The 18,352-nt window shown below is 38.7% G+C and overlaps 1 protein-coding gene across 1 annotated transcript in view; it reads right to left on the minus strand.

Annotated features, from left to right (window-relative positions):
* The window catches only part of Brip1 (BRCA1 interacting helicase 1), a 124,083-nt gene that overhangs the window by 77,349 nt on the left and 28,382 nt on the right, over positions 1-18,352 (minus strand). The window contains exons 6-8 of the mRNA XM_051158202.1: positions 8,838-9,128; positions 3,680-3,901; positions 197-396 (exon numbers count right to left, since the gene is read on the minus strand). Of these exons, the coding sequence (XP_051014159.1) occupies positions 197-396; positions 3,680-3,901; positions 8,838-9,128 (713 nt within the window). The remainder of the gene's footprint in view (positions 1-196; positions 397-3,679; positions 3,902-8,837; positions 9,129-18,352) is intronic.

An 18,352-nucleotide genomic window follows, 5' to 3' on the forward strand; every position in this document is an offset into this window, starting at 1 on the left:
GACAAGGAATGAGATGGGGACAGGGTGGCTTAGTGGCCCAAGTGTGGGTTTGCACAAGTATGAGGTCCTCTTAGCCTCAGTCATCTCTTAAGCCCCTCAAGTTTACTAACTTTAAAATATTCTGACACAATAAAACAAAACATGTCTTTAACACAAAAAAGATGACACAAATATACTGACAGACAAAAATTCTTACTTAATGAGGTTATAGCACACATCTCGTAGAGGCTCATGGTTCTTCTTCCTTACATTACTGTTGACCAAACTGTCCAGCTCATCCCGAGCAAACCTAAGCTGAACTTCTGTTACACTGTAGCTGGCCGATTCCCGAGCACACTCCTCAATGTTATGAGCTTCATCTAAAATGACAACTTGTTCTTTCAACTTTATATCCATCTGTAAGGCAAAATGGTTTTCTATTAAAACATTTGACAAAATGGACAGTAGCAGCAGACAAAAGATTTCATTTAAAAATTCACAATATAGGCCAATATTGCCTGTGTACGTTCCATTAAGGAACTGACACTCAAGCCTTAAACACTTCAGAAGCACTAACATGCAGCAGACAGTTCTAGACCACAGAGCCCACCACGTCTCACTCTGAAGACCTCTGGCAATCCCCCGTCAATGAAATGTGCCTTTCCACTGAGCATGGCTACACAGAAGGTATGCAATCGTACAATAAAGAAGCCTTCAGAACAAATTTCCCCCTGAGAGATATTTTGTATTATATTTCTTTTTTTAAACATATACATGATATTATTGCATATAACAATTTTAACCCTGATTATCAAACACTTTGTGTGTGTGGTACAGGATTAAGCATGGGGGCTTCATGCTTGCTAATCAAGTGCTTTAACAAATGAGCCGCATCCTTATCCCTCAAAAAAAAAACCTTTAGAAGAGAAATAAGAATGCAGATCCACACTGAGTTCAAGGCCAGCCTGGTCTACAAAGAGTCTAGGACAGAAAAGCATACACAGAGACCCTGTCTCAAAAAACAAACAAACAAAAAACCAAAACAAAACAAAACAAAATGCAGATCCAATGGTTAAAAAGAAATAAAGAAAAAGAAAAAAGAAAAATTTAACATAATGTAGTGCAGTACACGACTGTGTCATTTTTACCTGACCTTCGACCTTTCTGTTTTTTGTTTTTTTCCAAGACAGGGTTTCTCTGTGTAACCCTGGCTGTCCTGGACTCACCCTGTAGACCAGGCTGGCCTCAAACCCACCGAGATCCACCTGCCTCTACCTCCCGAGGGCTGGCATTAAAAGCGTGTGCCACACTGTTGCTCTCCAGCATGATGCTGGAGAAGACCACCAATCTGCAAATCAAGTGACATCACATCTCTCACAATAAGGGTAAAATAAAGTGAAGCTCATAACAGACTCATCAGTTAAAGTATTCCAGTCCTCTGTGGCCAGAGACCGGATCAAACACAGGAATGGATATGCCATCCAAACTGGGCCAAGCAGAGTAACTGCAGGGGATTAAGGCAAGCTCATGTTCTTTCCTCCAGATTAGCTAATTGCTTGTGGTTGTCCCTGGTCCCACAAGGAAAGCACTTCCTAAGGATGAAGCCATCACAACGAAAAGAAAGCTGACTATTTCTTTTTAAGGTTTTTTTTTTTCAAGCTTGCAATAGAAAATCCTGAGTAATAGAACAAGGAAATTTTATTAAAGTAACTGCCAGTAAATTACTTTGAGAAAGTAGTAACATACACAGGTCTGGTCGCAACTGAAAAAGAACTAGAGAAGAACAGAAATAAGACTGAGCCTCCAGGGCAGGGGTTCCCAGTAGGACAGAAACAAGGCAGAGCACTGTAGCAGGCAGAGGCCAAAGCACAGACACAGGGATCTCTGGGAGGCTGTCAGGAGCACGCGGGGGGGGGGGGGGGGGGGGGGGGGGGGGGGGGGGGGGCAGCGGGGGCAGGGAGGGAGACCTAGTGAGGGATGAAAAGGCAGTTCTGTGCCAGACTATTCTTAAATATAGACTCCATCCAAAAGCAAAGAGAGAAGTACATTTTCAAGTAAGAGAATGATAGAATAATTGTAACATAAAGGCTCCCCTCACCAACATCCTTATATCTGATATGCCGAATGAAGAGCTAACCAATAAAAGGCACAGCAGCAGAGGACAGTGGCTGGAGAGATGGCTCTGTGACTAAGAGCACTTGCTGCTCTTCTAGAGGACCTGTGCTAATTCCCAACACTCACACGAGGGCTCAAGACTGTCTGTAACGTCAGTTCATGGGGGATCCAACACCTTCTACCGGCCTGTGGACACCTCACACATGTGCTGCACTCAGGCAAACCAATACACATAAAACTTAAAAGTTAAACTAAATATCGAAAACATTCAAATGACTATCAATTTTGAACTGTAAAGACTGGAGCTGTGGTTCTGTTGGCAGAGTACTTGCCTAGCAAGCATGAAGCCCTGGGTTTGAGTCCTAGCACCACAAGAGCTGGCTGTGGTGGATGCACCTGCAAGTCTGGCGCTTGGGCAGGAGAGGCAGGATGATGAGAGGCTCAAGGTCACCCTCAGAGACATAGAAAGTTCAAGGTTAGCCTGGGCTACATCAAAGTCTGTCTTAAAGACAAAGTAAAACAAACAAACAAAAAACCCTGAAAGAGAAAAAAAAATGAGCAGAAAACTACCATGACCTGTACAGTCACACCTAGAGAAAGCAGCCACTGACCACACTGGATTGTTTACTCTCTGCCTTAGGCTATTGCAAGCAGAATCTCTGTAAGAATGATGCAAATAAATAAAACTTAGAGTTCACTACTTAAAAAAAAAAAATCACAAAGCACGCTTTCATAGAACATACTCTCTTACCTTCTTCAAGACAGTTATTTTTCCTCCAGAGATCTTAACTTTGCCAGATAGTAGTGGCACTCAGGACACAAAGGCAGGTGGATCTCTGAGTTCGAGGCTAGCCTGGTCTACAAAGTGAGCTCCAGGACAGCCAGGACTACACAGAGAAATCCTGTCTCAAAAAACAAGAACAGCCTGGCGTGGTGGCGCACGCCTTTAATCCCAGCACTAGGGAGGCAGAGGCAGGCGGATCGATGTGAGTTCGAGGCCAGTCTGGTCTACAAAGTGAGTCCAGGATGGCCAAGGCTACACAGAGAAACCCTGTCTCAAAAAACCAAAAAAAAAAAAAAAAAAAAAAAACCAAGAACAAACAAAACAAAACAAAACTTCCTAATTTCATGAGTGGAGAGAGCGATGGCTATATAATGGTCTTAAATGGGGACAATTTTGCTCCACAGGGGACACAGGGACATTTGGCAATGTCTACAGGTATTGCTGACGAAAGCAGCTGTGAGGATCTGTTGGCGTCTCAGAGATAAAATCAGGGATGCCACTGACCATTGCAAAGTTCAGACAGCCCAGCACAACCACCCTCCCTCCAGCCCGGGGTGACTCAGCCAAGCCCAAGGAGCACACTACAGTTGGGTTTCAGTCAGAACCTTAACTCTTTACTAATTTAGAAATTAAAATAACTGGGTTTAAGAGTCAGCTCCTAATTTACCTTTGAACATGTTTTTGGTACTCTGTTTACATAAATTCAAAACAAAGGAAAAAAGATATGAAACATTCAAACGCTTTCCCAGTTGACTTTTAGCTTAGTGAGTACAGTAAGCCTTAGTTTTTATTTATACTCACACTTTCCCTTATTTGCGCATCTAAGAGGTAGTTGTAGGGACAAAATATTATGTCAGCATCATCTATCAATTCTCGAGCTGTGTAGTAAGGGCAAGCCTTCAGCTTCCTCCCAAGGCTGACCAGTTCTTCTATGTCCCAGGCTTTGGACATCCCATGAAGAGACTGCAATGTCTGTTGATTACTAATTTTATGAACACCATGATAAAAATAGCAGGATTTCCCCTGGAAACAGACAGAAGTAAAGGAGTAAAATAAGGTTATCTCAGAATTTATAAAACATTACAAAAACCAGAAGCTAATACTTTGTAGAGAAAGCCAATACTTCCATATTTATAATCACAACCTAATCTCCCTGCCAAAGCACAGGGATCTCTCTATGTTGCCCATGTTGCCCATGTTGACCTTGAACTCCTGGGCTTGAGTGATCCTCCTGCCTCAGGTAGCTAGAATTACAGGCCATATTCAAAACCACTTAAAGAATTTATAGTAATTGACTCAGAATGAGAAAGAAGTCTAAATACAAAAGAAACTTAAGAAAAATATTCTTAAATTGTTTGATATAGCCATGACATTAGCCATAAAACATTTCTGGAAGGATAACCAAAGCAACAGCATCTCTTATTGCTTTTAGAATAGAATACTGGTCAGTGGTGGCGCACACCTTTAATCCCAGCACTCAGGAGGCAGAGGCAGGCAGATCTTTGAGTTTGAGGCCAGCCTGCTCTACAAAGCGAGCTCTAGGACAACCAGGGCTACACAGAGAAACCCTATCTGGAAAAACGAACAAACAAAAAGAATTAGGTGAAAGGCATAGGAAGAAAATTTGTTAACTCTCTTGTCCCTTTTCAAATTTAAGCCACGTAATAATATTGGAAGTAAGGAAACAAGGAAGGGAGAGGAGGAAAAAAGAGAAGAAGGGAAGGAAGAAAGAAAGACAGAAGGACTATCTTGAGGGAAAAAATAAAGAGGGGTAACTACAAGAAATTTCATAAAAAATAAGAGTACCCTCAAAATTCCAAATTATAATTATATTATTCAAAACATATACTATTAACATCTTCACATATCTCATAATTCTTCTATATATATTTATAGAAAGTTACAGCTTGTGCTGGGCATGGTGGCGCACGCCTTTAATCCCTGCACTCAGGAGGCAGAGGCCGGCGAGTCTCTGTGAGTTCAAGGCCAGCCTGGTCTACAAAGTGAGTTCCAAGACAATCAGAACTATTACATAGAGAAACCCTGTCTTGAAAAACCAAAAAATAAAAAAAATAAAAAAAAATAAAAAAGGAAAGAAAAGAAATTTACATCTCTATAAAATGACGCGATATTAAAATAAATATTTAGATAAAAACTATATCGAGAACATCTCATTTCACTGTTGCTCATATATGAACACTCAGTTAATGCACCAAAATTGAACTAGTTCCTTTCACACCAGGCACCTAGACTGTCCTCATGCTTGCAAGGCTGAGTCATATCCCTAGTCCCCATCCTGCCTATTTTAAGGTGAAAAACAAAATCTTCCTTTAACTTATACTTCTTACAGTTTCTGTCAAGGTATAACGTATCTTTGAATGAACACTCTTGCATGTGTGGTACTGGGTATTTCATGTAGGGCCTCACACACTCTAAATGAGCACCCTAGCACCGAGTCACACTCTCCAGTCTCTGTATGAACATTCAAAGAGGGCCACCAGTAATTCCTATTTTTGATGTTATCTATTAATGTATTTGTTACTATGTTAGTGGAAGGAAAACTTCACTACAAGTATTAATAAAAAAATTAGACTTTAATAATTCACTCCAGGTTTGAATGCTTCACAAATTAATATAAACTGTATGAAACTAGGGGCAAAGGAAAGGCCTCATTGTTTAAGAGCACACACTGCTCGTGCAGAAGGCCTGGTTTTCGTTCACTGCACACATACAGCAGCTTAGGACCATTTAACTCCAGTTCCAGGGCATCTGCTGCCCTCTTCAGGCCTCCACAGACTCCTGCATGCATGTAGTGTGCCTGCAGGCTCATCACACACACACATAAATTTAAAGGAGAAATCTAAAATGTGTAAGATTAGCCCAGCATGGTGGCAGGTACCTGTAATCCAAGCCCCTGGGAGCCCGAGGCAACAGGATAGTAAGTTTAAGGCCTACCTGAGCGCCACAGTGACATTTTGCAAGTAAAATAAATGAGTTAGTGAATTAGGTCAATGAGTAAGTAATTTGTATAAAGCTAATAGTCACATTACAAAAAACATTTAACAAAAGTTTAAGCTTTGAGTAATAAAAGTACCAGAAGCTCTGAGTAATGAGCAATTTGTCAAAACTTCAAATTTCTCATTATATCTTCAGTGTGATTATACAGGGCACAGCTTAATAACAAAACAAAAAACTCCCAAGAAATCTGTAACAAAACTCAATTTCTATGACCAACAGCAGACATGTTAAGCAAATTTATACAAAAGGCACACCTTTCAAGGTTGGGTATGACAGTACATGCTTTTAATCTCAGCACTCGAGAGGCAGAGGCAGTCAGATCTTTTGAGTAGGCCAGCCTGGTATACAGATTGAGTTCCAGGCTAGTCAAAGCTACAGAGTAAAACTCTGTCTCAAAACAAACCAAGTGGCATACCCTTTTAAGTAAGTGGCTGTTTGTTAGGTTCTTTATTGATGTTATAATGAGAAAAATAAGCATTGAATGCATAAAGCATGATTAAGTTCTTGCTTAAGAATTAATATACAGATATATACTCCAGCAAATAATTTTTTCAGGGTATTAGATTCCCTAAAACTGGCGTTACAGACAGTGGTGAGCTGCCATGTGGTGCTGGAAATTAAACAGCAAGTGTTCTTAGCCTCCAAGCCATATCTCCAACTGCTTCAACTGAATATTTAAAAAACAAGATAGTCTATATTTAAAACTTTTCAAAGAATTGGCGTTCTTAATTTTCTTTTCTTAATTGAAACAAAAAAAAAAAAAAAACATTTTAACAGACAGGTACCTATCTTTCCAGTATGGAGGCACTTTCAAAGAAACTGAACAAAAACACAAGCACCTCGAGATCAAGCCAAGAATCAGAGTGTTTACACTTTAAGGGCTCTTAGAGTGATAGCTCTGAGCAGGCTGATAGTGAAGCCAGAAGCTCATCCCTTTGAGCCATGTAACAGAACCCAGAAGGGAGTCTGTCAGCTGGGCTGTTATCACACTTTAAACTCTTTTCACTCAATGTCAGTTATCTATTTATCATTGCACTTTGGTACCTCAGCCATAGTAGACACAGACACCTATGGTGACTTTGTAACTGGCCCTCATTACAATACCCAATTCCTCTGAGGGATCGGGAACAAGAAAGCGAAGGCTCTTGTACACCCAGGAGGAAGCCCTTGGGCACAGAGCTGGGGTACAGCAAGCCACAACTGTCTTTGCTTACTTATATCACCAATATCCGAAACAGAAATACTTGTTCATTTCAATACAACAGAAAACTCCGAGAATCATAGTCTACTAAATTATTTTCACATAATTCAAACCTATGAGAATAAAGATCAAATGCACATAATATTGCAGGATTCCAGATTATTATACAAAAGCTATTTGGCTTAAATTGTTTAATTGCTTTCACCAATATATTTTAACTTATGTATTTCCTACAAATACGTAATAATTTGTCAAGAACAAGTAGAAAAATAAACTTTTAAAGGTATATATGACAATGGCAGCCAACACTTGAGTTTAGCAGAGCCATTTACAACTCATGAAAAAAGGTTTACCTAATCATGCTATTTGTTTCACCACAAAAACAAAACTTGTGTGGAAGAGATTCCACACAATTCTTCAGCTGATGAGAAAGAGTTTTAACAGTGATTTTCATTGAATAATTCTATATTCTCTTCCTTACTCAGAACACTTCACTCCAGCTTGTCCACTGCACCGCTTATGCTGTAAAGTCCCTGCTACAACATAAACCTAAATGGCTATTAGAATATGTCTTGAGAGCTGGGCGTGGTGGCGCATGCCTTTAATCCCAGCACTCAGGAGGCAGAGGCAGGTGGATCACTGTGAGTTCAAGACCAGCCTGGTGTACAAAGTGAGTCCAGGACAACCAAGGCTACACAGAGAAACCCTGTCTCAAAAGAGAGAGAGAGAGAGAGAGAGAGAAGAGAGGGAGAGGAGAGAGGGGAGGGAGGAGGAGAGAGAGAGAGAGAGAGGGAGAGAGGGAGAGAGAGAGAGAGAGAGAGAGAGAATGTCTTGAATAGGCCTAAAAATTACCCGAGTAAACTCTCATCTGGTTAAAATAAAGTAAGAGAACAATAAAACATATTCTATTCATAATACATAATAGAAGGTGACCCATCCATCAGTGAAACAAAATTCTTGGGATTCTCACTCATAGTCGTTTGTGTAGAATCAACTCTGATAAAATAATAGACAAAAAAATTTTCAAAATATATTACCATTGTTTACTTTATACACTGGTTCACTGAATATTTCTGAGTACAATCTCATACTTACAACCTCAATTTTCAAGCAAATTAGCTACACCAAATATAGACTCCCAGAATAATACTGCCCAGTATTAAAATGGTATTTACAAAAACATACCTCATTTCATTCTACCTATCCTAAATTCACAACACTCCAATTTCCCTAGAAAAATGTAAGACCATGCATGACATTGTTTTAAACTTAATAATCTCATATAATTTTTAAGTGTACTAATTAGAATTATAAATTGGTGTAATCATGTATATCGACGTTAAACATTTCAAAAGTTGCTTAGTTTATCTTATTTTGAAGTTTTTAAATATACAAAATATGATTAGATCTAATTAGATAATAGTCTTAAAAGATTTTTATTCTCTCATCTGGCATCACCCATGTTCAACTGTTTTGGGTAGAGGGATTTAAAAGAAAAAGATTACACCTGAATACAACAGAAATTAATATCTATAAGCTTTAAAACCAAAATCTATCAGATTAAATGTGAATTAAGATTTTCTTTCGGCACATATTTTCCAAAAAATATCAAAGCTAGTAATTAATTTGATTTTCATATTGTTTAATGACCACTAGAAAAATACATAGAACATATATCAAGAAATTTGAACCTTTACAGCCTTACTTCTTTTCCTTTAAATCAAAAGTAGCTGTACTCACATGTTTTCCATCCAGCAATTCCATGCACTTCTCATTTCTGTTGAAGTTCCCCACTACTTCAGGATGAACACACGTATGATCCCTGCTGGAGAGAACAGTCATCGGGACCCCCGAATAGGCCGTCTTACGGAGCTCTCTAGTAATCTGAGCAATCTGCTTGTGTGTGCGTGTCCCAAAGTAAATTTTAGGTCTCTTGGATTGTCCCCCGTGATCTTTCTTAATAGTACTTGCAGACTCTTCAGTGTTTCCTTGTTTGGCAGAACAACAGCACCTGGAACAGAGGCCATCGGGCTGAAACAAGCAAAGAAAACAGCAACTGACTGGGCCGCCACAGCAAATGTTGTGACATCTCTCAGAAGGAACCACAATGGTCCAAGAAGCTTTCAGATAATACAGACTGTAAATTCATCATTGAGGAAACTGTGCCCATACACAGATTGGTCCTCTATCTTCTCAAAGTTATAAACAATGTTCCCACATTTACATTCTCTGACACACCACAGTGACCCTTCGATTCCAAATGTTTAAAGTATATTTTAACCTTTCTCTTTTATAAATTATAGTTTTCAAATGACAGGACAGATTGAAAAGTCATTCCAAGTTCTCTTGGATCTCATGTGAACGTGAGACGTTATAGAACTGGTAATTTTTCTCACAGCACAGCTCATATATTCTACATGTTTTTAAAAAGCATTTGAAATACGGTTAACAGAAGAACAGACATAAGTTGAATCTTAAGAACCACTACAAAATAAGTAAAGAAAATTATCCTCTAGCAAAGGCATGAAAATGAATGAAAAACATCAACATTTAACAGTGAGTGAAAACAGGTTGCTTGCATGGAACAAGTATGTCTGAAATCCAATTACATGTGTGAAATGAAAACCCACCAGAAAAACTGTTACCAAAATAGCTCATCCTGGACAAGCTCACTAGTAATTCAGTGTCATAAATTAAATCATGTAAATATCTCTTTAAATACAGCTATGGAACCTCAAAAACACAGCATAAAATTTACCTGGTTTTAATCTTTGCTTCCAAACTCTGCCCCCCACCACCACACTGTTTTTTGCAAGTTTAATACTAAGAACTCACAGATTCTTAACAAATAAAGCTCCCATTCCCCCACCAAATGAGGCAGAATGAAGCTTTATGTCAGAGAGATGCTGTGAAACAGTCACTGGTAAGGAAAAGGCAAGCAGCACAACCATTTAAAAGAATTTACATTGGAAAGACTCAGTTTTGTAGAACAAATACTCTTACTGCATTAAAAAAAAAATTGTAATCAGTAAGATTAGCCTTCATAAACAAATGATAAGTCATAGTATGTTACACCACAATACTGGAGATCAAGCTGTCTTTTAGCCTTAATTCAGTGGAAAAGCAAGTTCAGATTACTCCTAGTCTCACTCAACCTTGTCCACCATTAAATATTACAATACATGATAGAATGGATGTAAATGTGACCCTTCGGGAGCTGTCACTCACTGGGATAAAAGGTTCACTGATGTGCCAAACAAACATTCAGTCAAGGCAGATAAGGTTACAGTCACGCTGGAATTGTTACATTCCCCTCTCCGGTTGCCAGTAACAGCAGATTTCATTACAGAGTGCTGCCACATTAAATAGCCAGGTCCAAATATCCTGCCTTCTATATTGAATAATTACTTATTCACTGAAAGGATAAAAGAAGAGTTATGAATGGGGCCCTTGTCAACAGCGCAGCAGGAAACAGCTGACGTGTGGTTTATGTTACATACGTTGCAATATCTAACAACTTATACTCACAGGGAAAATGGAATGCAAATTATATCATGATGTTTACACTGAATAGTTTTTTTTCTTTGGTTTCTACAGTGATCATGCTAATTAACACAATGAGAAACTAAGGTAATTGCAGGTACAGAATTAGTTTACTTTTTCATACCTTCAGACTTTTTACTCAATTATACTATTTCTCTTCCTGTAATGCTGTTGAATTTACTTGACTATTAGACTGTTAGGACCCACTAAATCACTTTGTCCTACATGGGTACATTACATAGAACTCTAAAAGTAATCCATTAAAGTGGCTCTCAAAGCTTAGAAAAATTCTTTTTGAGGGAACACTTTTCAACATTAATTTCGTTTAATATTTACTACTGACTTCTTTTAAATTCACCTTTTTCTTGCCTCCCTTTCAAAAAACAAAGTACAGAAATATATAAAATCAACAACTGCAAATACCTTAGTATTTAACTTACAGACCTTTGCATATATGTGAACATATCTTTCATTTAAATATTTTCAAACAAAAAAACCCACTACCATATAGTTTTACAACTTCATATTTCGTATTCAAATTTTTAAATTTTAAGATAGGTGAATTTGACATTAATAAATCAATTTTCATCTTAAAATGTTGTGTAGTAGCTCTATTAACAAAATTTCATAATTGTTAAAAAGCTATAATAGATTTAGATACCACCATTTTTACAATATTAATTCAGAAAAGGATAAGCTACAGATACTTTCATGTGAAATGTGTTTTTTGTTAACCTTTAAAGTTATTTGAAATAATTTTGCACCTATGAATTCAAGGTAGATACCACAAGACAGTTCTCAATGGGTAGTTAGGCAAGAAAAAAAAAAAGACTGAAATTAAGACAGTGGTGTCTTTTTCCTATGTACTACTAAAGTGTAATTATTTCTTCAAAAGTGATCTTCTACTGAGGTTACTACTTAAAATATTAGAGAAAACCATATCTGAAGATGAAAAGTGGCAAAACAGCAGAACAGAAGCTTTTAAATAAGCATTTACCTAATGACATAAAAGAGCTGCTTGAATCAAAATTACTAACTTTCAACACTGAAAGAAAACACAAGATGGGACCTGGATAACAGCACTGACAGATGGGAACACCCCTTGCCCCGCGAATAGGCTGCTGCTTCATGGCCTTTCTTGGAAACCTTTGGACTTAGAGGTACTAAAGCAATCAGATGACTACAGTGGAGTAACTTTGCAGCTCTCACTAGTTATTTCTCCTACTAAGAGATAGATTTATCTTTAATAGAATGGATGACTTTTGCCTATGTTCTTTAAATTTATAGAATCTTTATCAGGATGCTACAAAATACAATTTAAAACTAGTAACTTTCATTCAATATATTGAAGGTCAACAGGTAAAACACCGTTTTTTCAAAACTCGTCAACTCTGACCCGTAAATGTCAATGGGTTATGACCAAGCTCCATAAAAGTGGCTTCCCCGGCATATCTAGAAGTTATCTTTACTTCAACAGAAGGCAAGAAAACCCAAGATCCATAGCAGCAAAAGCACAGTGTCATTTAAAGAAAAACACATGGGACACATGTGGATGGAACAGGATTCACCTGCTCAAAAATTCTCTTCAATTCTATAATGACCAACACTGTTCTTGGGGAGTTAGCAAGCAGGAATTTTTAGAAATTTTTTCACGTGTTTAGTAATTTCTAGCTCCTCTCGTTCTACTGTATAAAGTTATAGCTAAGTTCTTTGAAGAGGGGAAGGACTAAAGTTTTGATTTTAAGAGAAAGGCAAGCTGTTCAGTCTTTCCACTGCTCCTTGTGTAAAGCTGAGATGAGCAGTTAAGTGTAACACACTAAAACACCACAGCTCTCTGCAAACGACCCCCACATTCCCTTCAAAGCAGCATGTCTAGATACTTGGGGAATGAAATGAGCAAGCCCATGAATTAATTTTATAAAAGCAACAGGCTCCCAGAGAAAATGGGAAGCAAATCCTATCATGATATTTTTCACTGACTTCATCAAGTTACTCTGCTATTGTGTGTGCTGCAGAACTTTTAAAAGGAGGCCTTGGATTGAATCCCTATTTGCTACGAACAAAATAAGTATTTCAGCCAGGTGTGTTGGAATACACGGGTAACCCAGCACGTGGGGAGTGAGGCAGCGGTATCAAGGAGTTCAAGGGTAGCCTCAGCTACATAGCAAGTTTGAAAACTGTCTGGATTGAGCCTCAGACTGAAAATGCACGTGTGTGCATGTGTGTTTTCTCATTCCCTCTAACACACACACAGGAGAGGAAAAGCAAACTATGTAGAAAGGATACTAAATTTAAGAATACAGTAATTCACATTTTTTCTAACTTTCCAGATGTGTAGCTATGTTTTCCAACCAACTACAAATTCCTTAAGTGTGGCAACTCCCATTTCTTTTCCTGACTCACTCACACTCACTGAGCGTGCAAGTGTAACTCACTGTCCCAAACTACTGTTGCCTAATAGCACACTTTTCAAGTCTGATAGATACTGAATCTTATATAAAATGGCTTAAATATGATAAAAAAAATTCAAAAATCAAATGATTGGCTTTTAAAAGCAAAAGCACAGAATAACTTACTACTTTTTGAAGTTAAAATAAATCATCTTATGCTAATACTGGAGCCACTTTAGCTGTGAGTAACAAATACACATCCTAGAGGTTCAATATTAATAGTGACCACTTATTAAAGCTGTCCCTGGACGAGGCACTTCACATGTGGTGTCCTGTTTCATTCATCCATTCAGTCAAGAAACATTAGAAGCCCTGGTTCCAACAAGCCAAGCAGAGGACAATGGTGAGGGCCACCCAACCTCATCTATAAAGAGGGCCTCTCTCTTTAACTGTCCTGCAGGCGCAGTTTGGAGAGAGTTTATCAATACTGGTTTCATGAATTACAGAATTGTTTCCAGTTTGTTCTATATGCATTATCTTCTGGTGTAATTACAAAATATTTCTAAGAATAGACTACGAATTAAAGTATACAGCTCATAAAGTCCTTAAACCTGCTGAGTTAAATATTGTCTACCTAGCTCCTTGTTAAGTACAACAAAGGAGTAGGGAGGAGGATCTTTCAGTTAGGAGACTCTTTACAGAGAGTAAGGAAAGTTTCCCCCAAGCAAACGGATTTCATCAAGGGTCAGAGAGTAAATATTTCAGGTTTTGAAGGTTATAAGGTCATTGCTCCTATATTTAAAAAAGAAGTCCATGTGATTCGAATGTGAGAATCTTTTTTTTTTCTTCTTTTTTTTTGTTAGATACAAAGGCCTCACTTTGTAGCCCAGGCTAACACTGAGTTCTCGCTATGTAGCCCAAAATGGTCCCAAACTTGATCCTTTTGCCTCAGCCTTCAGAACGCTGGCATTTTAGAAACTACCTCTACATCTACCCTGCTTAGAAAAGGATTTCTTGTTTGTTTGTTTGTTTGTTTCCTGTTACTTGATGTGTATAAATGTTTTGCCTGCATGTATGTACATGCACCACATGTGTGCCTGGGGCCAGGAAGGTCAGAAGTCACCTGATCTCCTGAAGCCAGAGTTACGGATGGTTGAGAGCTGCCATGTAGCGCTAAGAATGGAACCTGAATCCTCTGCAAGAACAAGTGCTCTTAACTGCCGAGCCATCTCTTAGCACCAGGAAAGGATTTATTAAAACAATCAACCAATAGCAAAAATTACTGAAAATATAACCTCATTAATATGTAAAACTTATATTTAGGGCTGCAGAGATGACTCAGAGGTTAAGATCACTCACTGGCTGCTCTTCCAGAGGACCCAAGTTCAATTCCCAGCACCCACATGGCAGCTTACAACTGTCTGTAACTTCAGTTCCAGTGGCCTCAACACCCTCACACAGGCATACATGCAGGCAAAACACCAATGCACATAAAATAAAAATAAATCATTAAAAAAAAAAAACCCTTATATCTAAAAAGACATGTTCCGTAGGCCCCTGGATGCCTACAGCCTCTACAATCCCCCTTACCCCTGCAGCTGAAGCAGGAGAACTGCAAACCAAGCCAAGGTTAGCTTGGCACCCTAACAAGACCTTATCTCAAGTAAAACTTTAAAGGTCTGGGGGGGACAATTCAGTGGTAGAGTATTTGCCTAGGTTAACAGTCAACACCCAGGGGGCTGGAGAGATGGCTCAGAGGTTAAGAGCACTGTGTGCTCTTCCAGAGGCCCTGAGTTCAATTCCCAGCAACCACATGGTGGCTCTCAACCACCTATAATGTGATCTGATGGCCTCTTCTGGCCTGCAGGTGTACACATATACATAGTAGTAAATAAATAATTTTTTTAAGTGGAAAGGCCAATGAATATTTGAAAAGATTAACAACTTAATGCTTGGCCTATGTCAGTAATTAGAATAATGCTAATTAAAAAACACAATTTCTCAGCACTTGGGAGGCAGAAGCAGGCAGATCTCTGAAGTTTGAGGTCAGCGTGGTCTAGGAAAGTCAGGGCTACACAGAGAAACCTTTTCTCAAAATACCAACTAACCAACCAAACAAACAAAAACCAACTGAAACAAACAAACACAACCCCACAATTTCCCTTTTCCACCCACAAGACTGGGTGTTGGAAAGAGTGTGGGCCAGCTCTCATAAAGGATGAATTCACGAACAAACTGACCGATCCGCTTTGAAAAACATTGGTGACCTCGTAAATCAAAGATACATGAATTCTTTGCAGACACAAAAGACAGCTCAGGGGCTAAAGTGCTTGCTGCTCTTCAGAGGACTCCCATTGGGTGGCTCGCAATGGCCTTTACTCCAGATCCAGAGAGCTGATACCTTCTAGCCTCTGCATGCAACAACATTCATGTGCACTGAACACACACACACACACACACTTAAAAATAAATCTTTAATAACATAATTTTAGACCGAGCATGGGACTACCAGTACCCATGTTAGATGAACTCTTAAACATTAAGACAGTTACACAGGAAATATGATTTGCCCAGTTGTTTGTTTGTTTTGTTTTCTGTAGAAGCTGGCCTGGAACTCACGATTGGCACAGGCTGGCTTCAAATTCATGGTAATATTCCAGCATTAGCCTCCCCAGTGCTGAGCGTACAGGTATGAACCATTATGTCCAACCTCGCTGTTCTAGTAGTGAGACAAAATATGTTACATCTTTCAACCGAATGAACAATTAATAAGGGTTCCCTTAACCAATGAAAATGTATACATATGTAAAAATGAACTAGAATTTTATGTATGAACATATATGCAACACTAGCAATACTGAACAAGTTGAGTATGACTTAAATATTTAACTCTATAAAATTCCAAATAAAGATAGGAATAAAAAATATGAAATTTTTCGTTTTCTTTTTTCTACAGACCAGGCTGGCCTCAAACTCACAGAGATCCTCTTGCCTCTGCCTCCCTAGTCCTGGGACTAAAGGCGTGCACCACCATCGCCCAGAAAAATATGAAACTTTTAAGTAGAGAATGTACAGGGGGAAAGCAGGACTGGGGATGCAGCTCAGAAGACGAAACTCTAGGTTCAACGCTCAACACACACCTGTAACTGCACAACCTGGGAAGTAAAGGCAAGAGGGTCAGAAATTCAAGGTAATCCTATTGAAGGCTTTTTGCTCTTGTTTTGGGGTGTGTGTGTGTGTGTGTGTGTCTTTTGTTTGTTTGTGAGACATGGTCTCACTGTGTGTGTGTGTGTGTGTGTGTGTGTGTGTGTCTTTTGTTTGTTTGTTTGTGAGACATGGTCTCACTGTGTGGCCTTGACTGGCCTCAAAGTGACTAAGTGTAGACTAGGTTGGCCTCAGGCTCAGAGATTCTCCTGCCTCTGTCCTACAAGAAGTAGGATTAAAAGAATACATCACCCATGCTGGGCCTGGGAAGTCAGTTCTTAAAACTGAGTCCATAACTGTCATGGACTATGACTAATTTGGGTAAAGGCTTTATTCCACAATGTTTAATTCTACAATGAAAATGAAATAGCAACAGCACTTCCTTGACAACCAAGGTGGCCATTCACGGTTATCCTAGACAGGAACAGTAAACAAGGCGACAGAAGATAGTTTCATCGAGGCTTGACCACTGCTTTTCAACTCATCTCAGTTTTACCATCCACTACTTATCTAACATAACAGAAGGCTAAAACAAAAAATAAAAAAAACCTTAGTGTTTCTAATTCTATTTTATTTTCTATTTTCTATTGTCAAAAAGACAATCAAAAGGAATTTTTTGAGTCACTGCAAAATCCACAATAAATATACAGAGGTCAAATTCAAACCCTAAATCCTACCATCTAACTAAGTGAAAATACATTTTGTTTACGAGCATACGCCATGCATGTGCTGGTACCTGATGAGGGCCAGAAAAGGATGACCTTGGAACTGGAGTTTCAAGCTATTGTGACCTGCCTGATGATGCTGTTGGGAACTGAGCTCTTCTCAAAGACCGGGAAGCACTCTTAGCCACTGAGCCATCTCTCCAGCCCCTTATCCTTTTTTAATAATAATAAAAATTATAAAAATAATAAAAGTGGTAACTTTTATTAAATGTATTTGTTGACAATTTCACTCATGTACATAATATATCTGGTTACCCTTGTCGCCCCTCACCCCCTTCTCCTATCTCCCTTTCACCCTGGCAGACTCCCTCCTCCCTCAAGCTTTCTCACACCCAGGGCTGTGTTTTGGGATCTATTTAGTTTAACCAGTGTGACCATGGGTTTACTTTAAAAAGCGGTGCATATAAAGAGCCTGTGGTAAAAGGCCAATTAACATAGAATTACCATACAAGCTGTGGGGCATAAAAAGAGGGGTTGCTACTAACTTTATCAACCATTTGCTGCTTTCTAAGCCATCTGAACAGATACTGAATGCCTGTTGCACAAAATCTCACATAAGCACACACTTCAGTAAGATGGCAAGTGTGATGTAACTTACCTTTTCAATCATTCCTTTAAAAAAAAAATTTTTTTTTCAACAGCAGTACTCTACTGCCAGCTTCATGATTTAAACTGCACAAAGCAGCTGTTTATCCACTCACAGCAACCAGCAGGTGAACCTGATTCAATATTTATCACAGGCTTTCACAGATCACTGCTAACCAAGCAAACGTTTTAATTAAGTTGGAACTTGCTTCAAAGAGCTCATTCAAGATGTCAATCAGCAGGTATGGGATCAGATACAGTGTCAGGTGAGAGTGTGTAATACAAATCCACAACTTTCTTCATCCCATCTCTGTAAATTAGCCTGCTCTAAAGTTCAGACTCTGATTGTAACAGGCTGCCAGTCTCCTGGAATGTGTAACTGAAGTCACTCAAATTCTATTGTGAAGGTTGTAAGCAATATGTTAAACTGCAGAGGGCTAGCACATTAAGACAGATCCTTTTCACGGTTGTTTTTTGATACCGTAAGTGTTTGTTACCCTACTCTCCACTTACTGTTTACTTTCTTGCCTAGTGTAAATGGAAATTCCTCAACACAGTTGCCCTAGTTTCTGAAAAGTCTTGTTTCAGTAGAATTAATCAAAAAGATTGAGAGTAGGATAATTTTTATCTAAGTTTACATAAAAATAATTCATGCAATAAGAAGTCTCAGCTCACTGAAGAAACATACCATAAACACCAGCCTGTTATAATGCAAAACTTCTTCTAATAGCATTCTATGCAGATACATTATAGCAAAAGTCCTGAAATAGTGATAAACCACACTGACTGACTTCATGAAATTCATTTT

Source organism: Acomys russatus, chromosome 16 (assembly GCF_903995435.1).
Source record: "Acomys russatus chromosome 16, mAcoRus1.1, whole genome shotgun sequence".
Classification (NCBI taxonomy): Eukaryota; Metazoa; Chordata; class Mammalia; order Rodentia; family Muridae; genus Acomys; species Acomys russatus.